A 24,613-nucleotide genomic window follows, 5' to 3' on the forward strand; every position below is an offset into this window, starting at 1 on the left:
ATTATGTACATTTATGTATTGTTTTAATGTTTCCAATGACGGTAGTTGATGAAAGGATTATTTTGCTATTTTTTGTCTAACCGGAGGAACATGTATAATGTAGCAACTCATATGGAAGCATTACGTTACGAGGTGAACGGGAAGGCAGCACAACACGCTAACCCCTGGGCATTCATTCATCACGGGCTTATCGTTATCAAGCTAGCCGTTGGCTTTACGCTATAACCAACGACATGTGACATGATTCAATAAGTCGGTCGTAACGTCACCCATACAGCATAATCTATTTAGCTGTAACGTTAATATTAGGGCAGGAATATTTCTAACGTGAACGACATTTGCTGCCTGGTGTACTGGGAACTAACTGTTATGTGTTATGGAAGAGACACGGAGGTCAGACGAGCGCTGGGTTGTAAACAGTAGTGTCCGAGTAAAAAGGAGCCTGCAGCCGCGTTGACAGCTGTCTGTTGGTATTGTAGCGCTGGTGAGGATGGTGCCGTTTGCTCTGGGAGTAGCTAGATAACACCGTTGTTACATAGGTGATGGCTTTGCGGTATGATTATAACGTTAAAAACATGGCCGATCAGGTAGCGCTAAGAAGAGTCTGCAGTGCAGTTAAACCTAAGTGGCTATTCCTGCTAGCCTTGCTTTGCTAACGTAAACTAAGCTAACTATTAGTTGCAGTCGTGTTCATAAACGGAAGTTCAGCACTTAACTTTCGCCCTTTTAGTCTTAAAACTATTTAGAGTTAAGCTAGAAGCGTTAAATTGTAGTTATTCTAAGGGGAAGCTAGCTTATATGCTAGTCTAGCATGTAAGTTACCGTTAACAGGGAAAGGGCTCTCCACACTGTCAACAACATATGCCCGTGTATTTAAGGAGCCCACTCTTCAGTCTTCACTATTAGTGACAGCAGTGTAGATTACAGCAGGTGTCTGTGTGAAAAGCCATTGATACAATTAGTATTGTTATTTATGTTGTTTGTTCACAGATCAAAATTGAATCATGCCTGGGAAACTGAAGGCCAAAATTGTGGCAGGGCGCCATTTGCCTGTGATGGACAGAGCCAGTGACCTTACTGATGCTTTTGTAGAGGTGAGTGGAGGTGCTTGACAAGCAAGGCCATTCACATTGGTAACAACATATATTTTATATTTGTTTTCAGTGTGGTTGGCAGTTTTGTCATTGCTCAAAGTAATAAATGAGGCATTTAAAAGATGTGTCTTGTGCCTTTTTATTTCCCAGGTTAAGTTTGGAAACACAACTTTCAAAACCGATGTCTGTCCTAAATCCCTCAATCCACAGTGGAACTCAGAGTGGTTCAAATTTGAGGTACAATGAGCTTCTCTTTATTTGTGACAGGCAGTGGTAGTATTATTGTAATGTATCACACAACGTGGTCAGTTGCGTTAAATTACTAGCATTACTAAACTCTCTTACACTCTTATCTCTGTTGCCTTTGTCTTTTTCACTCTCTTCCTCTTGCTGTCTCCTCCTCTTGTCTAGGTTGATGATGAGGATTTGCAGGATGAGCCATTGCAGGTCACAGTGCTGGACCACGACACATACAGTGCTAATGATGCCATAGGGAAAGTTTACATTGACATTGACCCGCTGCTGTGCAGTGAGGCTGCCTCTATCATCTCTGGCTGGTTTCCCATCTATGATACCATCCATGGTACAAGAATAAACTAATCTGACCATAATAATCACCCCCCCCCCCCTTCTATTCTATTTCTTATTATAATATATTTCTCTTGATTATTTGTTATTAGGTATTCGAGGGGAGATCAATGTCCTCGTCAAAGTGGAGCTTTTCAACGATTTGAACCGCTTCAGACAGTCCTCCTGTGGGGTCAAGTTCTTCTGCAGTACGTCTGAATTGAATTTTGGTTCACAATTCTTTGTTTACTTTTCAAAAATGCTCTTACTCAGTTTTATAATAAGTGCACCAACAGAAAAGGTGTCATTTCCAAGATCAACAAAATTACCAGCTGTGTCAGTGCCAACAGTTGTCACATAATATGTGCTAAAGATGGAATAACAGCTGAAGAGAAATTTAAAAGGATTTATTTCCATTTAATCTAAAACCTATGTGATGTTTGTCTCATTGTGTTTGTAGCAACATCCATTCCACGGTGCTACCGGGCAGCGATGGTGCACGGGTTTGTAGAGGAACTTGTGGTGAATGAAGATCCAGAGTACCAGTGGATTGACCGTATTAGAACTCCTCGAGCCTCCAATGAGGCTCGTCAGAGGCTCATCTCTCTTATGTCTGGTAAGAAAATTTACAGTCATGCAACTCTTTTTATGTTGTTGTGGAGGAAGGGGACTTTGGTCCTCCCCGTACTCCCCTTCTCTTGTTAATGTGGCTGCGTGTTATCTCTTACTCAGGAGAGCTGCAGAGGAAAATAGGGCTTAAGGTACTGGAGATGGGCGGGAATGCAGTGGTGGGCTACTTGCAGTGTTTTGACTTGGAGGGAGAGTCTGGCCTGGTGGTCCGGGCCATAGGTACTGCCTGCACACTGGACAAACTCAGCTCTGGAAGCGCCCCCAACACCAACACACACATGCACCCTAACACAGCCCCTGCTTCCAATGCCTGCAATTCCCCTTCTAAGGAAGGAAAGGAGTGAGTATGAACCATCAACACAAGCATGGACACTGCCTTTTTTTATGTGCAAGTTTCACTGCAAATCTATTTTTTGAGAAAGGGGGAAAGATGGTCGCTGTGTGCATGAGAGGGAGAGTGTGTGGATGAAATGTACTGTGTGTTATGTCTGTGTATAGCCTAGCAGTTACTCCTGTGTGTGTGTGTCTCAGTATCTTTGATTCCCCTTTGTAGTTTGTGCGTCTATTGTGTCATGTGTATTGCATCATGAAACTAACAGCACACAACATGTCCTGAGACACACATGTACAGTACACACTCAGCCATCCTCAACCCCCCTCCTCCCTTGTCTGCTCTTTTAGACCGCTCTTGCATGGCTTTCTGCTCTGCCTCTGCATGTTCTAGTGCTGCGTCTTTTAGTGAGTATCTAGCACACGTGTTCTGATCAGCCTCTAACAGTGTGCCCTTCACTTTGTTCTGTTGTCCTCATCCTGGCTATTGAGTGGTTAGCTTGTGATTTCTGTAAGCATAACTACAGTTCATTGCATATGTGCCTCTAATTCTACAGCGTATCTGTGTGTCAATGTGTGTGAGATTGTGTGTGTATCAGGGATGTAAACACATTTTGGTGATGACTTTGATTCTTGCCCTGTTCATGTGATTATGGGGATATTTGCCAGAGTGACTGTGGGGCTCAAAGACACTGTTCATGAAATGATGCACCTCATACATATTCCGTCCCTACTTATTTTAGTATGATCTGTTCTAGTATTTTTTTCTGTGGTGGATGTTTTTATTTTATTTTTTTATTGTTTAGTCTGCAACTTGTTCTGCTGCGGTCTTGGCCAGGTCTCCTCTGCAAAAGAGGTTTCTGACATTTATTGGGACAGACCTAGCTTAGTAAAAGGGGGGGAAGATCAAATTATAATTAAATATCAGAAAATAGTGACACATCCAGCATATTCTAATATTTGACTAGCTGAAGCCATCAAATGCTTGGCATTTTTGCTTGATTATTGACAATTAATCCATTATCAAAATTGTTACCCTTTAATTTTCTGTTAATGGGTATTGTTTCAACCTTAATGGGTTAAAATTATGGGACTAAAAATGTCTCTACAGTCTTTACCTTGTCCTTGTGCCTGTTTGAGCCTTTGTCCCCATTTTCTGTTGGGATTGCATCTCTGTTGTGTATGGATGTGTGAGACCGAGGCCCTGTTTACACTTGGCATCAACATGCGTCCTGGGTGATTGGATCACAAGTGGACACCTCTAAGTACAGATGGGAATGCACCAAAGACTCATTGCTATATGATCGCTCAGAACACATCTGGAGGTCACACTGAAGGATCGCCTACTCAACTTATGTCCTTTGCATAAGCAGAAGTAGTGCGAAACGACAAAAAGAATCCAGAACAATATTCAAAATGGATTCCCATGGATGGATTGCACATGAAACATGCTTTGTTTTATGTTTCCTGATAGACAGATGGCTTTAATCGTTGCTAAAGAACTTTCCTCATGCGTGATCTCATAAACAATAAATTTACTAAATTTAGGTTGAAAACATCAGCACATTTGGTCTTTGTGGAGACGTATGCTAATGCCAGGTGTGACCGTATTTAGACGTGTAGGTGTAAACAGGGCCTGAGATCTTTATGAGCTATGCATGAGTTTGCTGCAAAGAGAGGAAGTAAAAACAAACTTATTTCCCTGTTTGTCTCCCTTTTCACACTATTGCATTGTTGTGGTGTTGGTTCTTGTGTGCATCTCTTTCTTCCTCTCTGGCTCCATTCGGATCGGGATGTTTCGCACTGCTTGTGTCCAATTCGGTCCTCTGTCTTCCTCTCTCTGCGTGCTGATTGACGCCAGGTCTCCCCTTGCCCACGGATGCCGCTCCACCCAGAACAGCCCAGTGCATTCGGCCTGCAGCTCGCACAGACTGTCCCAGAACTTCTCTGTCTCTGTTCCCACACTCATCTTCACTGGTACGCAGAGGCAGGGAAGGAAATAGATACAGCAGAAAGGGAAGAAGTTTGAAATACAAAGAGAAGTAGATGGTGATGTTAACATGGAAGGGGAAAAGTGAATATATTTTTGCTGGAGTCTGGTAGGTTTACAGCCACTTGGTAGCAATAAAGCCAGGGACATCAAGAAAAAGAAGGAAGGCAGATGCATATACTTTTGTCAGAGAAAGACCAAACGTTCATACTAACCTCAGATCCCTCCACCTGTCACGTCTTTTTCCAACGGTAGAGGGCCCTCGGGTTCCCAGTTGCGTCATTCTGCATTTGTAATCCGTTGTGTGCAACAAAAAAGTGTTTAAGGTGTGGAAGGGCCTATGATCTTTCTACAGTCTCCTGACCTTTGCTTCACTCTACTGGGACACATGCTTCAGCTCGTCATCCTCTGTTGAATCTGACCTTCTTGTGTTTTGCCGTGTTGCTTTCTTTAGTTTAATGTGTGCGCGTGCATTTCTTTGTTTATCTAATTTTTGCTTTCCACGCTTGCATTTTTGTTTTGTTTTTTTGTTCTCCAGCCATCCGTAGCACCTCAAACATACCTCACCCCAAAGCAGACAAATCACACATGAAAATAGTCACCTTCCCACTCAATGGCAACACTGACCCATTCCCATATTTGCGCTCACACACACATACCAACCACACACATGCTCAGATGGTGAGGTGGTGACTGGTGTGTGTGTGTGTGTGTGTGTGTGCGTGCGCGCGTGTGTGTGTGTGTGTGTCATGTTCTCCTGGCAGGCCGGTATTTGGTGAGGACCTGCTCTCGTCCTCCGGCCCGCCAACCCCTTTCAGAGCCCTCCCCACCTCCTCCTCCTCTCCTCCCCCCTTCTCTCCCTCCAAGCCATGCAGCCGCCAGTCCTCATCATCAGACACAGACCTCAGTTTGACGCCCAAGACGGGTAAGAACACTTGGCCCTGTCTCCCTTTCCCATTCTCATCCCTCCCTTCTCCTTCATCTCATTGTGGTGCGACTTTGGTGGTGGTTTTTGAATATTAATTAAAACATTTTTTTACTTTTCCATGGTTGAGTTTATCATTATTTTATTGTAAATGGTGTAAAATTTTATTTAGCTAGGTCCCATCCTCACCCTTCTCCTCAGTGGTCTGGTGTGTCTTTTATATAAAATACATGCTCAATTATGTGAAGACACACCAGATCTCTGTATTAGTTTTGCTCCCCTGTTGTTGTGGTCTTTAGTGGAAGCACTGTGTCTCATGAGGGACTGTTGTTGATCTAAGGTCACTTCTTCATTATCAGCTATTATGGTTAATCATTGAGGAGAAGGTAAGTGTAGCCAAACTCTGCCCCAGGGACAACTTGAGCACACTTTAACTTTAGCTATAAACACCTTTATAGCCTGAAGAACCTACTTGTCAAAGCCGCTCCCTTGAACCCTCTGGAGGGGACCAGCAGTCCCCCAAGCCCATCTCTCTCCTCTTTGTTCCTATGCCTCTACTTTTTTTTCTTCTCTTTTTCTCATACTCTCTCCCTTTTTCATGTCCATCTTTTTGCTCCTGTATTCACCCTTTCCTTCTCCCAATCATTTGTGTTAACTTATCTTTCCTCATCCTCCGTACACATCCCTTTGGTAGCTTGGTTCAAGACCTCTGAATTGCCGCCCACATCTCTTGTTCTGCAATTCAAAAAGGTCTAGTGTTGTGCCCGGCTAACATGAACACAATGTCGTGCTAAATAAATTCAGTGAAGCAAGATGGCAATTAAATCTTGTTATCACACTACTGAGACTATTCTTTCTCTTCGCTAGTGTCCACCGTCTGCCCATCACAAATCCTTCTCCCCCTCCTCAATTGTTATGCTTCTCCTCACTCTCCTCATTGCTCTGCCTGTCCATTCTCAATGTGTCTGTTTTTCTCTGTGCACCCTCCATCTGTTTTTCTGCTGGATAGAGGAGCCCCAGCCAGTGAGACGCAGGCATGGGATCTTTCTCTGCCCCAGCTCCCCCACCCTCTGCACAGACACTCTGTCCCTTCCTGGTTCTGGTTCAGTGGGATGTGGTCATGCCTCTGTCCCCAGAGCCACCACCCCGTCCCCTCCCTCCTCCATCCACTCAGACTGTACCTTGCTGAGAAAGAGCGTGTCCTTCACCGAGGAACTGCTGCTGGCAGCCTCTGGTATAGTAGGACTGCTGTGTGTCATAAAGTAACAGAACCTTACAACATTTTAGTGTTGGCGCCTCTCTTGTATATTGGGTCAACAGCAGGACTGCTCACTCCCAGATCGACTTGACAGGTGTTATCAGAAATATTAACTCTTAACATGCATGGTGTTACTGCCCAGAGCTCATTGTAAAACAACACCACTGTCTGACAGTTTTGCGTCCCACTCAGGGTTCTCCTACCTCAGCATTTGGTTTGACGTGTTTGTCAGGTGTACCCAAAACCTTAATCTAGGTCCAGAATTTATGCCTGTATAAGGGAAAATAATGAGAGTAGGCTAGTCTTGATGGATGAGGATAATGCAGATTTATTCTTTCCCAATCTGAGATGTTGTGTGCAGTTCCAGCACTTGCTTTCACAATAATGTAATAATCAATTCTGTCAATTCTAGTCTATTGACCTTTGTGTTGAAAGTGACAAAACTGAAGCCGGACTCTCCTCTGTGAACAGGAATGGGCAGTGGGGGCAGCACCGGGAAGGAGGCAGGGCCTCTGAAGACCCTGCTCAGACAGCAGACGCAGACGGCTCTCGAGCATAGGGTACGACAACACTACAGTACATGTATTTACTGAATCTCTCCATGTGTAGACATTTGAGACTGACATGCACCGCAAAACCTCAGAAGTGTTTCCCACATATAGACTTTACATGTGCGAGCCGCACAGGTATATTTGGCAACCCATTTTAGCATTTTGCAGAGAAACACTGAGAGATCTGCTTATCTGGTATTATGTTACATGACGCGGATACGGTGGCGATTTTACAAGCACGGACCAGGTAAAGCAACAGTGAGCAGTGAACACACCAGTGCAGATGTCATTTGGTACCACGTTGGTTTCGATCGTTTCATAGACTACGTCATTAACAAGCCTCCTCCACACTGCTGCTGTGAAAACGAAAAAATTCAAAAGACAAGTTCAGTGTCTTTTCGGTGTCTCTATAAAACATACTGCTGATGACAGAAAGAGGCGGGCAAGCTGGTGTGTTTGCAGTCAGAGACAAGAGGTGTAGGTGTGTGCATGTGGGGGTAAAAAAATCTAGAACAAGATTTTATTTTATTTTTTGCTACAAGCAGCAACACAAGTCAAAGCAGCGAGATAGACGTTTTGACACTTTATGCTTTGACAAGCAGTTTGCGTTGCATGTCAGTCACAAAGAGCCAGACAGTTAGGCGCACACTACTTTTCGCACAGCTGCATTCTTTGTGAAAGTTCATTCATTTACACTGGTGAGGAGTTAAGCACTTAAAGAGGAGTGGGTCTGTGTAAGAACAAGTAATGTTCCCTTTCTCTGTCCTCTTGACCACTTGTGCTACTCAGGGAGCGTCCTCCTCTGGGTTATTGTTAAACGCCAGGGTATGTCCCATCAGTGTGACACTCTCTCTCCCCCCACCTTTACCCTAACACCCTGACCAGCCGATGGTCACCACGAAGTCTGAATCAACTCCTAACCCGGCCCTCCTCTGCTGTTTGTAGATCTCAGAGGGGCAGGCTGAGTTGAGCAACATGGCAGTGGGTCCTTGTGTGACCCTGTTTGTCTGTTTGCTTGCCACTTTCCGCACTCTAAAAGATTCACAGACAAGTTAGGCGGAGGGCTAGAGGCTAGGATGTTGTGTTCCCTTCAGTTTTGAAGGGGGGTGTGACTGTGCTTGTGTGTGCCTTCTGGATACTCCCACCTCTCCATTCTGACTCCTTTTCCTGAGTCTGATTTGTCAACAACGGGAATGAGCACGCTCACCTCATCACCTCATTCTTGCCTCCTTGCTCCGAGTGGGAGGAGCTGTCAGTCAAATTTGTAGCTGTCTTCCTTCCTGGAGTACCGGAGAAAGAAACTAATGGTAGTCCCACCTGATTTCTTCTCATCACATATACCTGCATGGCTGGAAATCACAACGTCCCTCAGGTTTTCTGTAAAGATGGTCATCACTGTAACCTAGAATGCTAGAATGAAAACCAAGATAACAGAGAGAAGCATGTACAGCAGAGTCCTGATCCTCAGCCAGGACCATGTGTGTGTGTGTGTGTGTGTGTGTGTGTGTGTGTGTGTGTGCCAACCTTTCAAATCCAAACCTAAGTAATGCATTCATATAGATTTGAAAGAATTTAATTAATCACTAAATAGAAATGATCTAAGCTTTATTGAAAATAAATTATCTCAATCACTTCCAGATCTATTTGAAATGCTCTCGAGTTTGTGTCTACAACTGTAGGCTGGAATGGAGCGAGTGGGGACTCCCCGGGGGTTCCTTGCATGGGGGTGGGCATCATCAGTCCTTGCTGCATGTTGCCATTTTTCCTAACACTGTTATCACCTACTTCTACACATACCAGTTAAAGATACAGCACATTGTGTTTGGGACTTTAGAAAAAAGAGGTGTATTTCAAAAATCATTTGTTACAATACGCCCAGAGAGACAACGAAATCTTTGTAGTCCAGTTTTGAACATTGTTTAATAGAAATATCAGAAAATGAACATGTTTTACTCTACCTTGCGGAAAACAGAACATGGGATAATCACAATAATCAGCAAAAAATAACAATTTAAAATTTAATCAAATGTCATTATAATGGATCAACCACTAAATATCAAATAGGCTACATTAGAAAAGTCCACAGTGTGTTTTTTCTCCTACTACAAGTGACCCAGTTGTTTTCTATCTGCAGGAGTTCCCCTTCTTCACCTTGACGTCTTTCCCACCTGGTTTTCTGGTTCATGTCGGTGGGGTGGTCAGCGCTCGCTCTGTCAAACTGCTGGACCGTATACACAACCCTGGTGAGTTCAGCGGACACAAACACACAATGTAGCTCGTCCATTGTCCTGTGAAACGATATGACTGACCTCCTCCATTGACCTACAGTATCGTGTGAGTGTCCGGCCTTGTTGCAACTGGCTGTTAGTTAATGCTGCCCATTATCCTCTTGTGTTGAACAGTTTTCCTATGTATGGTCCTAGTCCCAATCTGTTTGATTGTTTAGAGAAATTATGTTGAAAGAATTCAGTTATGTACGAGTCCTTAAAAAAGCAGGTGAAAGCTGTTCCTGGTCACACTTACATAGCCTGCGGCTTTATAGTATTTTGATGGAGATAAAGTTAGGATAGGCTATCATCATATTTCAAAACGTTCTACGGATAGGGGCAACTTTCACCTCGTGGTTTGACTGACTGAATGGCTCTGTGTAATGTGTAGTCTGTGCTGGTCATTTGATGGTTGTGTGTGTGTGTGTGTGTGTGTGTGTGTGTGTGTGTGTGTGTGTGTGTGAATGCTCTGGTCGCTGTGTTGTTGTGTGGTGTGGTGCTGCCCCCCGGAGGTGAAGTGCAATAGTGGTGCATGGCTCCAGTCTGTTGCCTGCTGCCTGCTGCTTCTGTTGTGTGACGTTGTTGGCTGCAGGTGGCGCTGTGGCCACATACTGTGGTGTCTTATATATGCTCTGCCGCCTTCAAATAAGCTTCTTATCTGTGTCAAAATTCATGTGTTTGTGTACTATGTAGACGTTTTTAAATGAGATTTATATTTATGACAATCAGACATTTTCTCATTAGGCTAGTACCTGCCGGTTGAAAGTGATGGACTATCTGAGTCCAATTGGCAGCCTCAGTAATTTTGCCCTTTGCTTGGTTTAATGATCTTCACCCACTCTGAAGAAAGGATGTCGGAGAATTTAGGGCGATGGAAGTGCTGATGAACGTTGGCTGGGTTAGGATAAGCAGGGTTCTTTTCAGATGTGGACGGGCAAACCAAAAAAAAGCTACTCAAAAATGAACAATCTCCAAAAAGGGTTAGACCTGCAATGACTTAACCTACAGTTTTCCTGTCTAAAGAGCATAGTATTCATATAACTTTCCCTGATTCATATTGCAAATTGCACCATTCTGAAGAGAGCCCTGTTCACTGTTGCTGTATCATCACCTACAGGGCAACATTAAAGGTACCCTGCAGAGTTCTGGACCACAAGTAGCACTATGGAGCAATGTTTTTTACCCGTGGGTTCCTGTTATGTTTGCGTTGTGCACAAGGATGCACATGCATTAAACTATTGTGTTTCACACAATTCCACTTATCGACAATTGGTGGCAGTAACGTGCAGTGATTTAAAATAATAAATCATTGCTTTACAAATGTTTAAACAATATGTTGTGGTGAGAAACTCGAACCTAGTGTACAAGAAAACTCTATAGGGTACCTTTAAAGTTTAGAGAGTATACTAGTTACACCTGGGACACACAGAACGCCGCAAAGCGCTAACCGCTTCCTTTCAACAAAAATGTTAACAAATTCGGCTGTTCAGACAGAACGTGTGCAGCCGGCTCACAAGCTGCTGCAATAGTTTCGGCGCCTGTTAAATTTTTTAGACAAGCTTCCTGCCCCTCTCCCTGCTGTTCTCCTGGAGTTTCAATTGCCCTTTATATCCATCCATCCATTGTCAACCGCTTATCCTGCGTACAGGGTCGCGGGGGGCTGGAGCCAATCCCAGCTGACATCGGGCGAAAGGCGGGGTACACCCTGGACAGGTCGCCAATCCATCGCAGGGCCCCCCTCTATATTAATTAGAAATATTATCACTGCTGTTTGTTATTGTTTTTTTTTTTTTAAATTATATTCTGATTTTGTCAGTAGTGTGATTTTTGAGGTTATAAAGATCAGCTCTATGTCTGATTAGAAAACACCAGAGGAGCAGCATCACTTGTTGACCAGTGCGGAGAAATGTTCTTCTGATCGGAACAGCCAGGCTACTGCTCGTGGGAGAATTGACCCTTCGCCTCGCTTCCGCCTCCTGTGTGTCCATGGCGTTGGACTGCTACTGCATGCTCCTTTTTTTTTATATTATATAGCTTCGTTTCTCCTGAAGTCCTTTTTAAGATTTTGGCTAGGCCTGTAGCTTTTACTCATCTCTATTACCCTCTTTTCCTCGTCAGTCTTCTTCTTTCGAGATTGTTTTAGTAGGCCTGAATATAGTTTGTCATTGCATAGTGACTGTGAAGTCCTGTGTGTCTTTGCATAGTGACTGTGAGGTGCTGCTCTTGTGCTGTGCTTGTTTGTTAGACTGTCTCTTCTTTTCTTTTTCTCTCTTTTCTGTACTAACGGTGTGTTCTGGCCCAGCCTTGGGTAACACGCGCTCATACAAACTGCTAGACTGGAATAGTGTCACTGCAGGTATTTCCCCCCTTTTACTGCTCTCACCTAAAGGAGTGGTGGCAGCTCAGTGAAGTTAAACTTGTACGCTCTTAGCATGCACACAACACTGACATTTAACCAACAGACCCCGCTAGCCTAAATATGAACAAACAAATCCCACATAAGCTGGATAGTGTATCACTGAAAATTGGTGAATTCAGTGAGCTGCCAATCTCCTCTTTAATCTCTGAGTGTGTGCTGAGCTGAGTTGCGCATGTGCTGTGTCCCCACCCCCACCCTCCCCCATCCAGCCTGGCCTGGCTCCCCTCTACCCCGCTCATCCTACTGCACACAAGAGCTGCAGTTCTTCCCTAACGTTATCCCAGCGCTGTTCTAATGCTTCCTGAATCAGCATCATGGTCAAACCTGTCTAGACCAGAGGAGGTTTAGGAGGTTTACTCTGTGACAAAGAGCCACTGACTGGGCATGTGCATACCTAACTCACTGGGCCGTATTCATACTGAGAGAGAGCGAGAGAGAGAGGAAGAGGGATGGATGGATGCATGGAGAGCAGTTTGATCGGATGGGTGGCAGTTGAGAAAAACTAAAGAAAAAATGGATTTGGGTTAGAGGATGGGGATGGAAGGAAATATGTGAGTTTGGGGAATGGAGCAAGTATATCACTCAGTAATCTAACTTGAAAACTAGACTAGATTTGATGGACTCTGGTGAATGAATATGGCCCTTTTCTGCCCATGAGCGTGTACATGGTCATGAGCGTGCACGTTGGTGAGCCTGTGCTTGTGTGACATGCTGCTTCTGGTTCAGAGGAACCCACCTTGTGGGCCTGATGCCTGACCATCAGTCATTATTCTTCATCTCTTCAGTTGATTTCCCCCTCATTCATTCCCCTCCCCTGTCTCACCTAGCAGCTGAGTTTCTCTCTCTCTTTCTGGGGCTCTGTCAGCATGTGGCCCTCTCAGGGAGTCATGGGGTGCGGCTCAATACTCTAATGTAGCTTCCTTCGTGTTCTTTGTTCAGTGATCCAGAAGTACGAAATGAGTTGGTTAGTTGAACACAACTTGCATGATTAGGCTCTGCTGAACAATATTAATAAAACAGAGTAGTAGTATTGGAGCAAAGCTTCATGAGACTATTGAAACACACCCATGGTTTAGTGTAAATATGATGAAGGCTTAATCGCGTTGAATTTAAAACATTTCTCACCAGGGTAGGGAACACTTTTTACACACGAGGCCCACTGTATTTCATGAAATTACTCTTTTACAAGCTAGCAATATTTTCTTTCCATGGCCAGACCACCATCTAATGGCCGGTGGCTGTATTTCTCAACTGTGTTCTTTCTGTTAGTGCAGCTGACTGAAAGGAAACATAGAGAAGAGAGAGACGATACGTTTTTAGATAATGTGCGCTTAAGGCATGCTAGCGAGAACACACACAACTAACCACTGACTTTGCCTTCATCATCATCCTCAAACTCTCATTGAATCGTTCTCATTGTCACTTTGTTTCACAAACTGACAGTTGGTTTTGGCTTGCTTTGATACACCATTTAAACCATAAAGCATCACAAAATACAAACTGTACTGTTTGCTGTCAGTTTATTTTCTGGTAAGTCAAAGCAGTTAGATTATATACCAGATTAGATACAGACTTTTCTGTTTGTACCTGTCAGGGCAGTCTTTTCAATTTTTATTGACAAATGTTAGTTAAGCTTAGTGTTAACTCATCATTAGCTAGACTCACAGTGTTCAGTGAGGTTTGGATAGATAATTCAGCCAGACAATTCAGATCAGGTTTTTTTGTTGTTTTTTTTTTTTTTTGTGAGAGCTGTTTGACTCTGAGTTTTGTGTTTTGCAGATGAGCCAGAAACTCGCGATGCCTGGTGGGAGGAGATTCGCCAGGAGATCAAATCTCATGCCAAAGCTCTTGGTTGCCATGCTGTTGTGGGGTACAGTGAGAGCACTAGCATCTGGTATGTAGTAGAACTTACAATGCAAAATACTACACTTTTATCTTTTCTGCCTGCTTTACCTATTATTGAATCAGTATGTTCCAAACCAGTTTGCTATTTGTCTTAAACACACATGGTTTCATGTCCTGTTCTCATTGCCTATCCTTTCTTTCTCTGTTGATCTGTCTGTCTCCCCTTAACACAGTGAGGAGGTGTGTATCCTGTCAGCATCAGGCACAGCGGCCATCCTGAATCCTCGGTATATGCGCGAAGGCTGCCTAGAAATTGGAATCACCGACCACAGGTTGTTGTGATTCAGAGACTGAACTGGCTGATTGTAAATCCTTGTGTGTGTACAGTTTATGTCAGTACAGTTTGACTTGAGTTATGGAGGCTGATACCAGATGGTGCGTTTTGTTCGCCAGGTTTGAGGACCCGTCTCCCCCAAGCTGTGGCTTCTGCCACATCCCGTATGATGAGCTCAACATGCCCTTTCCCGCCCAGCTCACCTACTGTTACCACTGTAGACGACAAAAGGTCTCAAATATGTTTTCTTGTTTACTGCAACCAAAGTCATGGTCACGTAAGCCTTGACCACACATGTTAAATATATCTTTGGTTGACCTGTGTATTTTGTTGACAAAAAGTATGAATGAATGAATGAATGAATGAATTAATAATTAATAATAATTATTATTAATAATTGTTGTGTTTTTTAAGGTTCCTGATGTGCTGTTTACAACAATCGACCTGCCGCAAGAAGCAGCTGTCACAGGGAAGGGCTGCCTTATCCAGGCCAGGTGAAACACCTCATAGTTAAATGGCTGCAAGCCCTTATTAAATGATTACTAACAATGTGAAGTCACATCAAAGTTATATTGTGTCTTTTATGCTTTGCTTCACATAGAAAATTCAGCAACAGAGATATTTCAAATAACAGTAGCAGGATTTATACAATAATACAAGTAAGATTTAGTCCATTGAAATTGCACATAGGGAACATTTTTAAGTGTGAAATCGCTGTAATTTAGCATTCACACTTGTGTTATCTGAAAACAACACACGTCCCAAAATGGAGCCTCTCATCAAAGACGGCGATCAAAGGGAGTTAACGCTTGTTTGTCTTCTAGACTGTGTCGTCTAAAAAAGAAGGCCCAAGGTGAAGTGAATGCGACGGCCATCTCCAACCTGCTGCCTTTCATGGAGTATGAGCTGCACACTCAGCTGATGAACAAACTGAAGCTGCGGAGCATGAACGCTCTGTTTGGCTTACATATACAGATCAGCGTCGGAGAAAACATGCTCCTGGGTCTGGCTGTAGGTTGGCATTTTAGGCTTAATCAGCCATACGTGTGTTTGCTGCAACACGGTCCTTAAAAGGTGTGTTTATATGTGTTTACAGACTGCTACAGGAGTCTACCTGTCAGCCTTGCCGGCACCAGGGGGTTTCCAGATTGCTGGGAAGACTTCTGGTGACCTGAGTAATGAGCACCACATCCTCACCATCCAGAAAAGGATCAATGACACCATAGCCAAGAACAAAGAGCTCTATCAAATTAACCCTCCGGTGAGACATACAAACACATCCATGGACAGTAGATTCAGTTATGGAACACAGTCTTTGTGATTGAGTCTGCTAATGTCCCCATTATGCCAGGTTTTTACTGCAAAGTATGTTTCTACAGAGTATAATTTCAGCACTACAGTAGCCAGGGTGTCATGTGGTTACAACCCATAGTCACTGTGAAACCCTTTAACACAAAGTAAACACTGCAAATAGAAAGCTTTGGGAACTGGTTTCAACCAAAATGTTTAAAATGGCATTGTTCAGATGTGTTGGAAAGCATTTAGTGTTTTTAGGGATTGGATGTCAGATGTCAGAATAATATCTTATATATATTAATAGTTTATGGCCATTAAGTACTTGATGTGTGTGCATCTAGTGTCACATACAATGGTATATCAAGTTAAGTAGGTTTTATTTTACACAATGAGTGTAGTGATTCTTTAATCAATCAATCAAATCCATGGTGAACTGTTCCCATTATTTTGATTTAAATTTTCTCTGTTCTCTGTTAATCATGATAAACTTTCCCCTCTTGTCTCTCTCTGGTCATTAAAGAAATTATTTGCCCTGGACCCTGAGGTGTTCTACGGCATAAACATGGTACTGAGCACGGCAACTTCTAGCTGTGTGGCGCAGCAAAGCATGACAAATATTTCACTATTATCACAATACTACACACTTTTACTATAACTCCTTAACAGCTCTTAACTGGGGACGTTTGGGAGCAGGTGGACGTGTAACACACTCCAGAGTCACCTCTCGAGGGCAACCTACTGTAGACTCATTGTATCTGTGTTAATGTATTTGTATTATGACCATCTGCCTCGCCCATTCACACTTTCACCTGTGTATGTTTTTAAAGGTGTGTGTGTTTGTACCGCTCCTTACTCTTCTAGATCCATATTCAAATTAACTGTGTGTGTGTGTGTGTGAGATGATGCAGCTAATTGGGCACTCCAGAAAGTGTGAGCATGTGGTGTGTTATTAACATATTCTTATTACTAGCTGTACAATGTACTGAAAGATGTGAGGCTGCTGTGGTGTTCACCTCGATTTCCCGTCTGCTCAGGCCTTGTGTCCTTTTTGCTTGCAGGAGCTGATTGAAGAGGTTGTGGGTTCTCCGATTCCTGAGTCGAGGCAACGATCCAGACTTTTCCGCTCCCACTCAGAAAGCTCAGACGAACTGTCAGAACTGGACCTCTCCCATGGCAAGAAGGATGCCTTTGTCCTGGAGGTTTGTATCTATAAAAGTAAATGCATTTAGATGCAACTATTTCCACAGACAAGTGTAACCAATTGCAGTCGTTTCCTTAGATTGATGACACTGATGCTGTAGAGGACATCCACTCCCTCCTCACTGATGCCCCTACCCCTACCGGTATGCTCTGTCAGTTCCCTCCACAGTACATGATTACTCACTGCACTAGCTCAGTCAGTTATTTCCTGATTGGGTTGAGGCTCTTACAAACGTCAGTATTTCTCTGCTTCATCACCCCTGCTTCCATCTCCACTTTTCTGTCTTCAGGTTTCTACAGCTGCAACACGGAGATCATGCCTGGGATTTACAACTGGACTTCAGGAGTTCAGGTCACTCATAATACAGTATTCATGCACATATTACAGCAAACCTTCTGTTATCTTCCCGAAACTGTAATATGAAAGAATTATTATATATTGAGGGCCTTTTTTAATGCATTGTGCACATTTGGTAATCCGTTATTTGTACTCTGAGTACACATTACAGTGCTAGTATAATTTAGGAAATGAATGCTATGTGTTTCTGTCACTGTCTTGCAGATGTTTACATCAGTGAGGGTATTTAGGTTGAGTAATGCCAACCTTACTAACCAAGGCTTGAACAAGATCTTCACTGACCTATGTGAGAATCTGCTAAAGGTAAGAAACACTTATTGACCAATTAATAATTACGCCATTAATAATTATGTACTTTGGAGTGAGCATGTTACACAATTGTTACCATGTTTTTGATGTTACTTGCTGTGGTTGTGTTTTGAATGAGGAGTTACAAGTCAATTCTTTATTGTTATTTTTTTCATTTCGTTTGTTGCAGAGTTTTTACTTCAAGTTGCGCTCTATGATCCCCTGCTGTCTTTGTAATCTCAACTTCACTGTAGCAGTGCCAGAAGAAGAACTCATACAGGTGAGAAGTTTCAGGCCATCTGTGATTGGTGAAACTGCATGCAGAACAGAACTGACAGTAACTTACATTTTCCTACAACTGTACCTCTGTCGGTCCGCCTCCCAGGTCGCAGTGACAGCGGTTGCCATGACGTTTGACAAAGACCAGACTCAGGAGAAGCCAGCAGACAAGCCCATCACAAAAGGTCTGTCTAGTTAAAGGAGATTATTTATGGTTTTGGTGAAGTTTTAGTTTGATACTCATTAATACCTTGTATGAAAGCAGTTCGCCAGAGCTTTCTGGCTCTGTGGCATCAGTTGCAGCTTTGCTCAAATTTCATATTCACTATAGAGAGCCTAATTCACTTGCTTCCGCTTCCAGCCCATGGGACCTTATTTCGGAAAAAATATGAAAGGTAGTCAATGGCGAGAGAGAACTTATCTTTTTATCCAGTTACAATGGAACCCTGAATTACACGTATGATGTTGGTCAATTGAAAATATAATTTTGCAAGTCAAGAAAGTCACAGTTTGTCGTAAAGAAGTAAAGTTACATGTCGTTTTGTGTGAAACCCTTTCAATGAACTACATCTCTCGTCCCACACAATATACGTCGGCAACATGTTAGCGCGGTAATGCTAGCTAATATTCATTGCTTTCTTGCTACTAACTAGATAAGTGTTATGTTGTTGAAATATATCTCACCTGATGTGTTAAATCCAATGACTCCTGGTCCTTTCATCAAATCATCCACTCATATAAGTTTTTTGACGTTAGCTTCAGTAACATTAGCTTCAGTCATTGACAGAAACAGTCTTTTGGGTTTGTGGTCTTGGTAATTATGTATTTTCAGTCTTATACCTCAACAGTATTACAACAAATTGCGACTTTCTTGACTTTAAAATTTATCTTTTAAATTGACAAACATTATATGTGTAATTCAGGGCACAATTTAAATGGGATCAAAATATTTGTTGTTCCTTGCCATTCCCATGGTCCCATGGTGGTCCACCGGAAGGGGAGGGACTTAGGCTCTCTATATTTTACTTGTTAGTCGAGTGTTAACAACTTTAAAGGTGCCATAGAATGCTCATTTTGCTCAGGTTCATACTTGTATTTAGGGTTTCTAATACATGTTTACATGCTTTAATGTTTAAAAAACACATTACATTTCTCATACTGTCCACTGCTTCAGCACCTCTTTTCACCCCCTGTCTGAACACTCAAGTTTTAGCTCCTGTCTCTTTAATGCCCCCCTACCTGAAAGCCCACTTGCTTCTGATTGGCCAACTTCGCCCAGCACATAAGAGGGGTGTGGCTTAGCGGCACTGCGCTAAATCAAGGCCTACTATGCGAGACTGGCCCTTACTGATTACTGTACAAAAACACAACTTTACCCTCTGGTGTTTCTGATACTGGATCAGATTTGATGGAGAAAATATAGTCTGGTTTTGCAAAACCAGACCATGTTTACCTTTCCTTCTGTAAAAGCACTTTCTGTGAGACGCACTGCACGGCACAACCTACAGGTCTAGCTCCATGGGCTGGTCTGTGTAACTTTGGGGGGCGTAAACATCCCAGATGTTACGTAACATCTAGCGCTTGTTGCCATTTTGTGTGCGCGGGATTTACATATGAAGGAAGAAATAAAGGAGTTACAGACTCAAGATATGTCAGTGACATGCACTGAACTATGCCAAAGGAAATACAGTTTTCCATTCTACTGCATTGCATTGCAATTCCATTGCACTATAAATTTTCTGATGTTATTTTCTTGATTAATTGATTATATGTAAGGTCCATACAATGGTGAAAAATGTCGATCAGTGTTTCCCAAAGCCCAAGGTGACGTCCTCAAATGTCTTCTTTTTCCACAATCCAAATATATTCAGTTTACTGTCACAGAGGAGCAAAGAAGCCAGAAAGTATGAAATCACAGAATTTGTCCTTTTTTCTTTAAAAAAAGGGACTCAAAGCGATTTATCAATTATCAAAATAGTTGGCGATTAATTTTATAGTTAACTAAGTAATAGATTAATCGACTAATTGCTGCAGCTCTGACCCACTGTACTAGGTGCTTATGAACTGCAAGTAATCCTACTCAGTAGTCAACAAACCTTGAAACTGCACATAAAAAGGCTTTTAAGAGTTTATTACAGTAGTAGTGAAGTAGAAAAATAAACGTGTAAAACATTTCAGAATCACTTCTGTTGTGTTTTGTGTGTGAAATCAGACTAAAGCACCTTATTCCATGTCCGTCTTTTTAGGATGCGGTGAGACTGAAGAGCAGCTACAGTTTCCGCTGGAGTTGTGCGCAGACTCGTCATCTGCCAACATTCAGCAATCATCCAAAAGCTCAGGTAGACTTTAACCGTTTGTTTTATAATTGCTCCCTGACCTCTTCCTCTGCCCTGCTTCACTAACAGGCATTGCCCGTCTCCTCCGCTAACACTTTAGGTACACTCTCTTTACTGACCCCAGTTGCAAAACTCTGCCAAAATCAGCTGGTTATGGTTCGTTCAGCAGGTATTGAAACAGTGATAGCCCAGTGTGTTCTGTTTTGATGTGAACTTCTAGATGACAGTGTGATGTTGCCTAGATGAGACGTTGTGCTCCTAAAGCTGCGTGGCTTAGTTTCCATCCACAGGAAATTATCACAGTAACGAGCACCCTAGCAAGTCCTGACTATAGATGGAGCATGTTCATGTACAAAATGTTTAGCTTTGGAGGTGAAAGCTAAGTAGCACATGCTGTGTTAGCGTTGTGGCAAGGGCAAGGGATTTACCATTAACTCTGTTCGCTCTCTGTGTGAAGGTAGCCTTTGATGTTTGTGTGTTTGTGACAGGTCTCCCAGAGAGTAACATTGTCTCATCCAGAGGTAAGCCCCCTTCTCCTCAACCATCTCCCCCTGCCCCCACCTCCCTCCTACCAAAACTACTACATGGCCCTATTTTTACTTTTCATTCTTTTGTCTCGGACAGAGTTATCCTGCACTGCTCCCAAACCTCATCCACTTTTGTTCTTTTCTTTTGTTTTTGTATTTTTCTGGTGTCCTGTTTTGTTGTTGGTTTTTTTTTTCTCTTGTTGTCATGGTTGTGTATGTTCGGGTGTGGGATGTGTGTGCGTGTTTGTGTGTGTGTGTTGTTCTCTCCAGCTGCCTCCGTTGATTACGGTTCCTTTGCAGACAGATGCAGCACCTGGCTAGAGCTGCTTAGGCTGAAAGCTCACACCATAAGACGAGGATCAGTTAAGACAAGTAGGAGGACACAGTCTCTAGCACACTCTGGTGATCATACCCACAAATACAGAACACCGTTTCACAAGCTATTCCAAACACAAACACACACACACACACACACACACACACGCTCGCTCGCTCGCATACACTCGCACCCCTCCATGCATGCTGCTGGGGGGCGGAGCATTGGAAATCAAGCACCAGCTTTTTAGTTAGAGTGTGAAAGTTAAAGCCCCGCCCCTCAGAGGGACCCACAATCAGCAGCTTGGCTTTGAAATGCCCGTGGTAACCATGGTAACAAATAAATATTATAGTTTTTTGTTTTGTTTTGTTTTTTTGCATTCAACCTGCTTGTACCTGTCTTGATCTGTAAGGGTTGGATGGATTGCAGTAATTTGATGACAATTACTGATTTTTCTCTGCATTTGCATTCGTGACTTTATTTCAGCTAAGAAGACATGACATGATACTGTAATCATACAAATGTGAGCACATACATTATTGTAGAGATCATGATGGGGGGAGGGGGAGGGGGTAATGCTTCTCTGCAAGATCTGGTATGATTTTCAGTCCTGTGCACAGTGAGTGAACTACTCTCTATTGTGTGGCTCTGAAGGTTCCTGCTTTTATGGGTGTAAGCCACATCAGGTAAACTTGCAGTAAGACGACGGAGCATCTTTCACACTCTGGCTCGTGTACATGTGCCCAGCTCAGCTCATAGCTGTCTCTGTCCGTCTCCATTTCTCAAACCTCTTTCACAAATGCAAACAGAGCTAAATATTCTCCCACGTACTTCACTGTACTGCAAAAACTGTACTCACACATGTAAACGTACACAGCTGTGCCCAGGTCTGTCCGTCTGTCTGCAGACACTGTTAACTGTCTTGTCTGTTTGCCTCAATTGCATGACATGCATGGCTGCGCATGGTTTCCACGTGATTGTCTCGGCACCACACAACCACAACACTGCACGTCAAGTCACACATGTACCTGACACTTGCAGACAACTGACTTACTAACCATAAGTAGTACTAATACAAGTTTACACAAGTGTTACTCATGCCTTGTAAATGCTAACAAGGTTGCATTTCTGCACCATCACATTCCACAGTCACATTCCTTTCTGCTTTTAAAATTCATATCTGCATTTCATTTTTCCACTATTTCTGAGTGTTATCTGGTATCTCCATTCCCTTTTGTCTTTCTCCCCCCTCTCCCTCCTCTTGTTCTCTTTTCTCCCTCTTTTGAATCTCTACCTGCTCTCTCTTAACCTTCAGTCTCGTCTTTGGAGCGCTCCAGTCCGTTGCCTGAGGGACGGTCCCGCTCGCTACGCTCCAACCGCTCGTTTGGGGGCAGTTCTGTTGCCGTGGTGAAGATGACACCGCTATCCTTCCTCCCTGGGACACGCATCATTAAATACCTAGGAATCATCAACATGTTTTTTATCAGAGAGACTACATCGTTGCGGGAGGTACGACTGCAAGGACATGCTACATGTGCATACGCCCCAGGATCATCTTTTAAAAAGCGTAGACAGACCAACTAAACAGTGTGTGTTTGTCCTCTGCAGGAAGGCGGGGTCAGTGGCTTCCTCCATTCATTCATAGCAGAGGTGTTTTCAATGGTTCGAGCCCATGTAGCAGCCCTGGGTGGCAATGCACTGGTGTCCTACAGCATGAAAGAGTGTATGTTAATGGAAAATCCAAACAAGAACCAGGTACACACACACACACACACACATCATTAACACACATTGCAAGTATTTATCTGTTACAGTCCATTTATATATTAAAAGCACAATCAACTCTTCTTGGCATCATCAGAGCTTACAGTGTTCTTATGGTTTAATCTTCCTGTTGATGTTCTTCCTCTAGGCGCAGTGTCTCATTAATGTGAGTGGTGATGCCGTCATCTGTGTCAGGGAAACGGACCAGGAGCCCGTTTCCTCAACGACAAATGTCGGACAGACCTGCACTAGCGGAACAGATGGGGCTACATGACATGAAACACAGAGCCTCACTTTGTCTGCGGGAAACACAATCTGAGTGAACACACTCTCTCTAGCCGAGTCTAGCCGTCCAAATATGAGTAATTTGTGTCTGCCTTTATAACTGTAAAAGATCCAAAAGTTTTGGACACAGGTGATAAAGAACAAGTACTCACGCATACTCAAAAGAAAAAAGCAGTCTGTATTAACATAGGGGTACAGGATGCATGTGTTTTTCTATGTTAGAAGAAAGCATTTGTGCGGGAGACACTTATGTAGCTCTTTGGGAATTAGGTAATGTGAGAGTGAACTTTTTGGTTAAGAACAATGGCCAACCCCATTTGCATCAAACTTTAACCGTCCATATTGGGGTCACCCAAAGCTGCAGTGCATTGGCTGTCTCTTTGTGTGTGGGCACAAGTGACGCTCCAGGCAGCTATGACAAATTTTGTCCATCCACAGCTCACAGGTGGAGTCATTAAATGGCCATGCCAAAAGGGACAAAGTATACCATCAAATAACTTAAATGCAGTCAGATTCAGGCAAGTATTTACATTTCAACATGGCTGGTGCTCTTCCTCAAAAATAGAACATTCACCCTGGAATGGGAACAACCCAGTCACACCTGTGATGCCATTTTGCTATAATTATATACTTGTTAATTGGTGTCCAGTTTTAATGACTAAATTATATTTTTTATCGATTTTGTGGGTGAATAATTACTCTCACAGTATTCTTGACAGGAAGTATTCTAAAGATAATCAGATTTTCTTCAGAAAGTGTCAAATGATGTCACAAATTACAGTTTTTATTTCTGAGGGGGGCTCAAGTTACATACACAAATAAAAACAGTCCAGAATTGCAGGAAAATGCACATATTTTTGTAGGGTAAGAATATTTCTTTTTGAACAGCCATTAATGTGTATATGTGTATGACAGGGACTTTTTTATAAAGTAAAACCATTAAATTTGTATTGCTTTATCTTAAAATGGTATAATGTGTATGCTTTTTATTCATACATCTGAGGTGAGTGGGAAAAGTATAATGTCAAATGAATATAAATTAAACAGACATGCAGTCTAAGTTATATCATGTGGCCCATTGGGGTCTAGCACCAAGGATATTTCATAGGATAAAGTCTTTGAGATCATTTTGACATAATTAAACCTTTTAGCTGTGTTTATTGAAGCAACTCTTGCTTCATTTGCAGCTTTGTGCTATGTTCCTCTTTTTGATGCTTCTTGCTGTCAGTGTCAAATGTCACATACCTTCAGCACTGCAGCTTTGGCACCCATATTCTGAAGAATAGACCTGTTACTGATCTGTTCCACATTGACGTTCATGTTCAGTGCAGGTAAACCATCATCTTTTGTTGTTGCCACCTAAAAATGAACTGTAAATGTTCTTAGATTTTAATATTTTTGTAACATAAAATTTAATGAAACCTACTGCTCGTTTTACCTGTACAATGAATTTCTGATGTTTTAACTCGCTGTCAGATTATTAGTGGTACTCTAATCGATTTATGTGATCAGTTTCCTATAATTGTGTCTAAAACTTGAATGTACATACTTCGATGCTTTTGCTTTCTGACTAGCAGCATGCAGGCACACTTTTTATTGCCATGAATCTGTATGTTCGCCTGGTAAGTCTTGCACAATAAACTCAGTCAAACCAAGATGCATTTGTTTGACCATCATCTTTGATGAAAAGTATGAACAATATTTTTTTTAATAGACAGGAAAACAGGAATTGATCTACTGTAGCCCATCGCTAT

General features: G+C 42.7%; 1 protein-coding gene across 9 annotated transcripts; it reads left to right on the forward strand.

Annotated features, from left to right (window-relative positions):
• On the forward strand, window positions 1-24,514 carry c2cd5 (C2 calcium dependent domain containing 5). 9 transcript variants are annotated; one of them, XM_046036475.1, is made up of 29 exons: window positions 1-132; window positions 991-1,094; window positions 1,245-1,331; window positions 1,506-1,677; window positions 1,775-1,870; window positions 2,122-2,277; window positions 2,394-2,631; window positions 5,376-5,536; window positions 7,266-7,354; window positions 9,480-9,588; window positions 13,811-13,925; window positions 14,110-14,208; window positions 14,330-14,441; window positions 14,625-14,704; window positions 15,035-15,221; window positions 15,307-15,471; window positions 16,027-16,071; window positions 16,565-16,705; window positions 16,786-16,849; window positions 16,997-17,058; window positions 17,269-17,367; window positions 17,543-17,632; window positions 17,738-17,816; window positions 19,878-19,970; window positions 20,456-20,488; window positions 20,765-20,896; window positions 22,126-22,319; window positions 22,419-22,565; window positions 22,723-24,514. In XM_046036475.1, the coding sequence occupies exons 2-29, from the start codon at window positions 1,005-1,007 to the stop codon at window positions 22,846-22,848; spliced, it is 3,261 nt and encodes a 1,086-aa protein (XP_045892431.1). In that variant the 5' UTR covers window positions 1-132; window positions 991-1,004; the 3' UTR covers window positions 22,849-24,514. The 9 variants fall into 9 exon arrangements, with proteins under 9 accessions (XP_045892431.1, XP_045892430.1, XP_045892433.1 ...); XM_046036474.1 differs by lacking the exon at window positions 1-132 and adding an exon at window positions 158-484; XM_046036477.1 differs by lacking the exon at window positions 1-132 and adding an exon at window positions 158-484 and having other exon boundaries at window positions 20,765-20,866.
• The last annotated feature ends 99 nt before the right edge of the window (window positions 24,515-24,613 follow it).

Source organism: Micropterus dolomieu, linkage group LG22, assembly GCF_021292245.1.
Source record: "Micropterus dolomieu isolate WLL.071019.BEF.003 ecotype Adirondacks linkage group LG22, ASM2129224v1, whole genome shotgun sequence".
Taxonomy (NCBI): Eukaryota; Metazoa; Chordata; class Actinopteri; order Centrarchiformes; family Centrarchidae; genus Micropterus; species Micropterus dolomieu.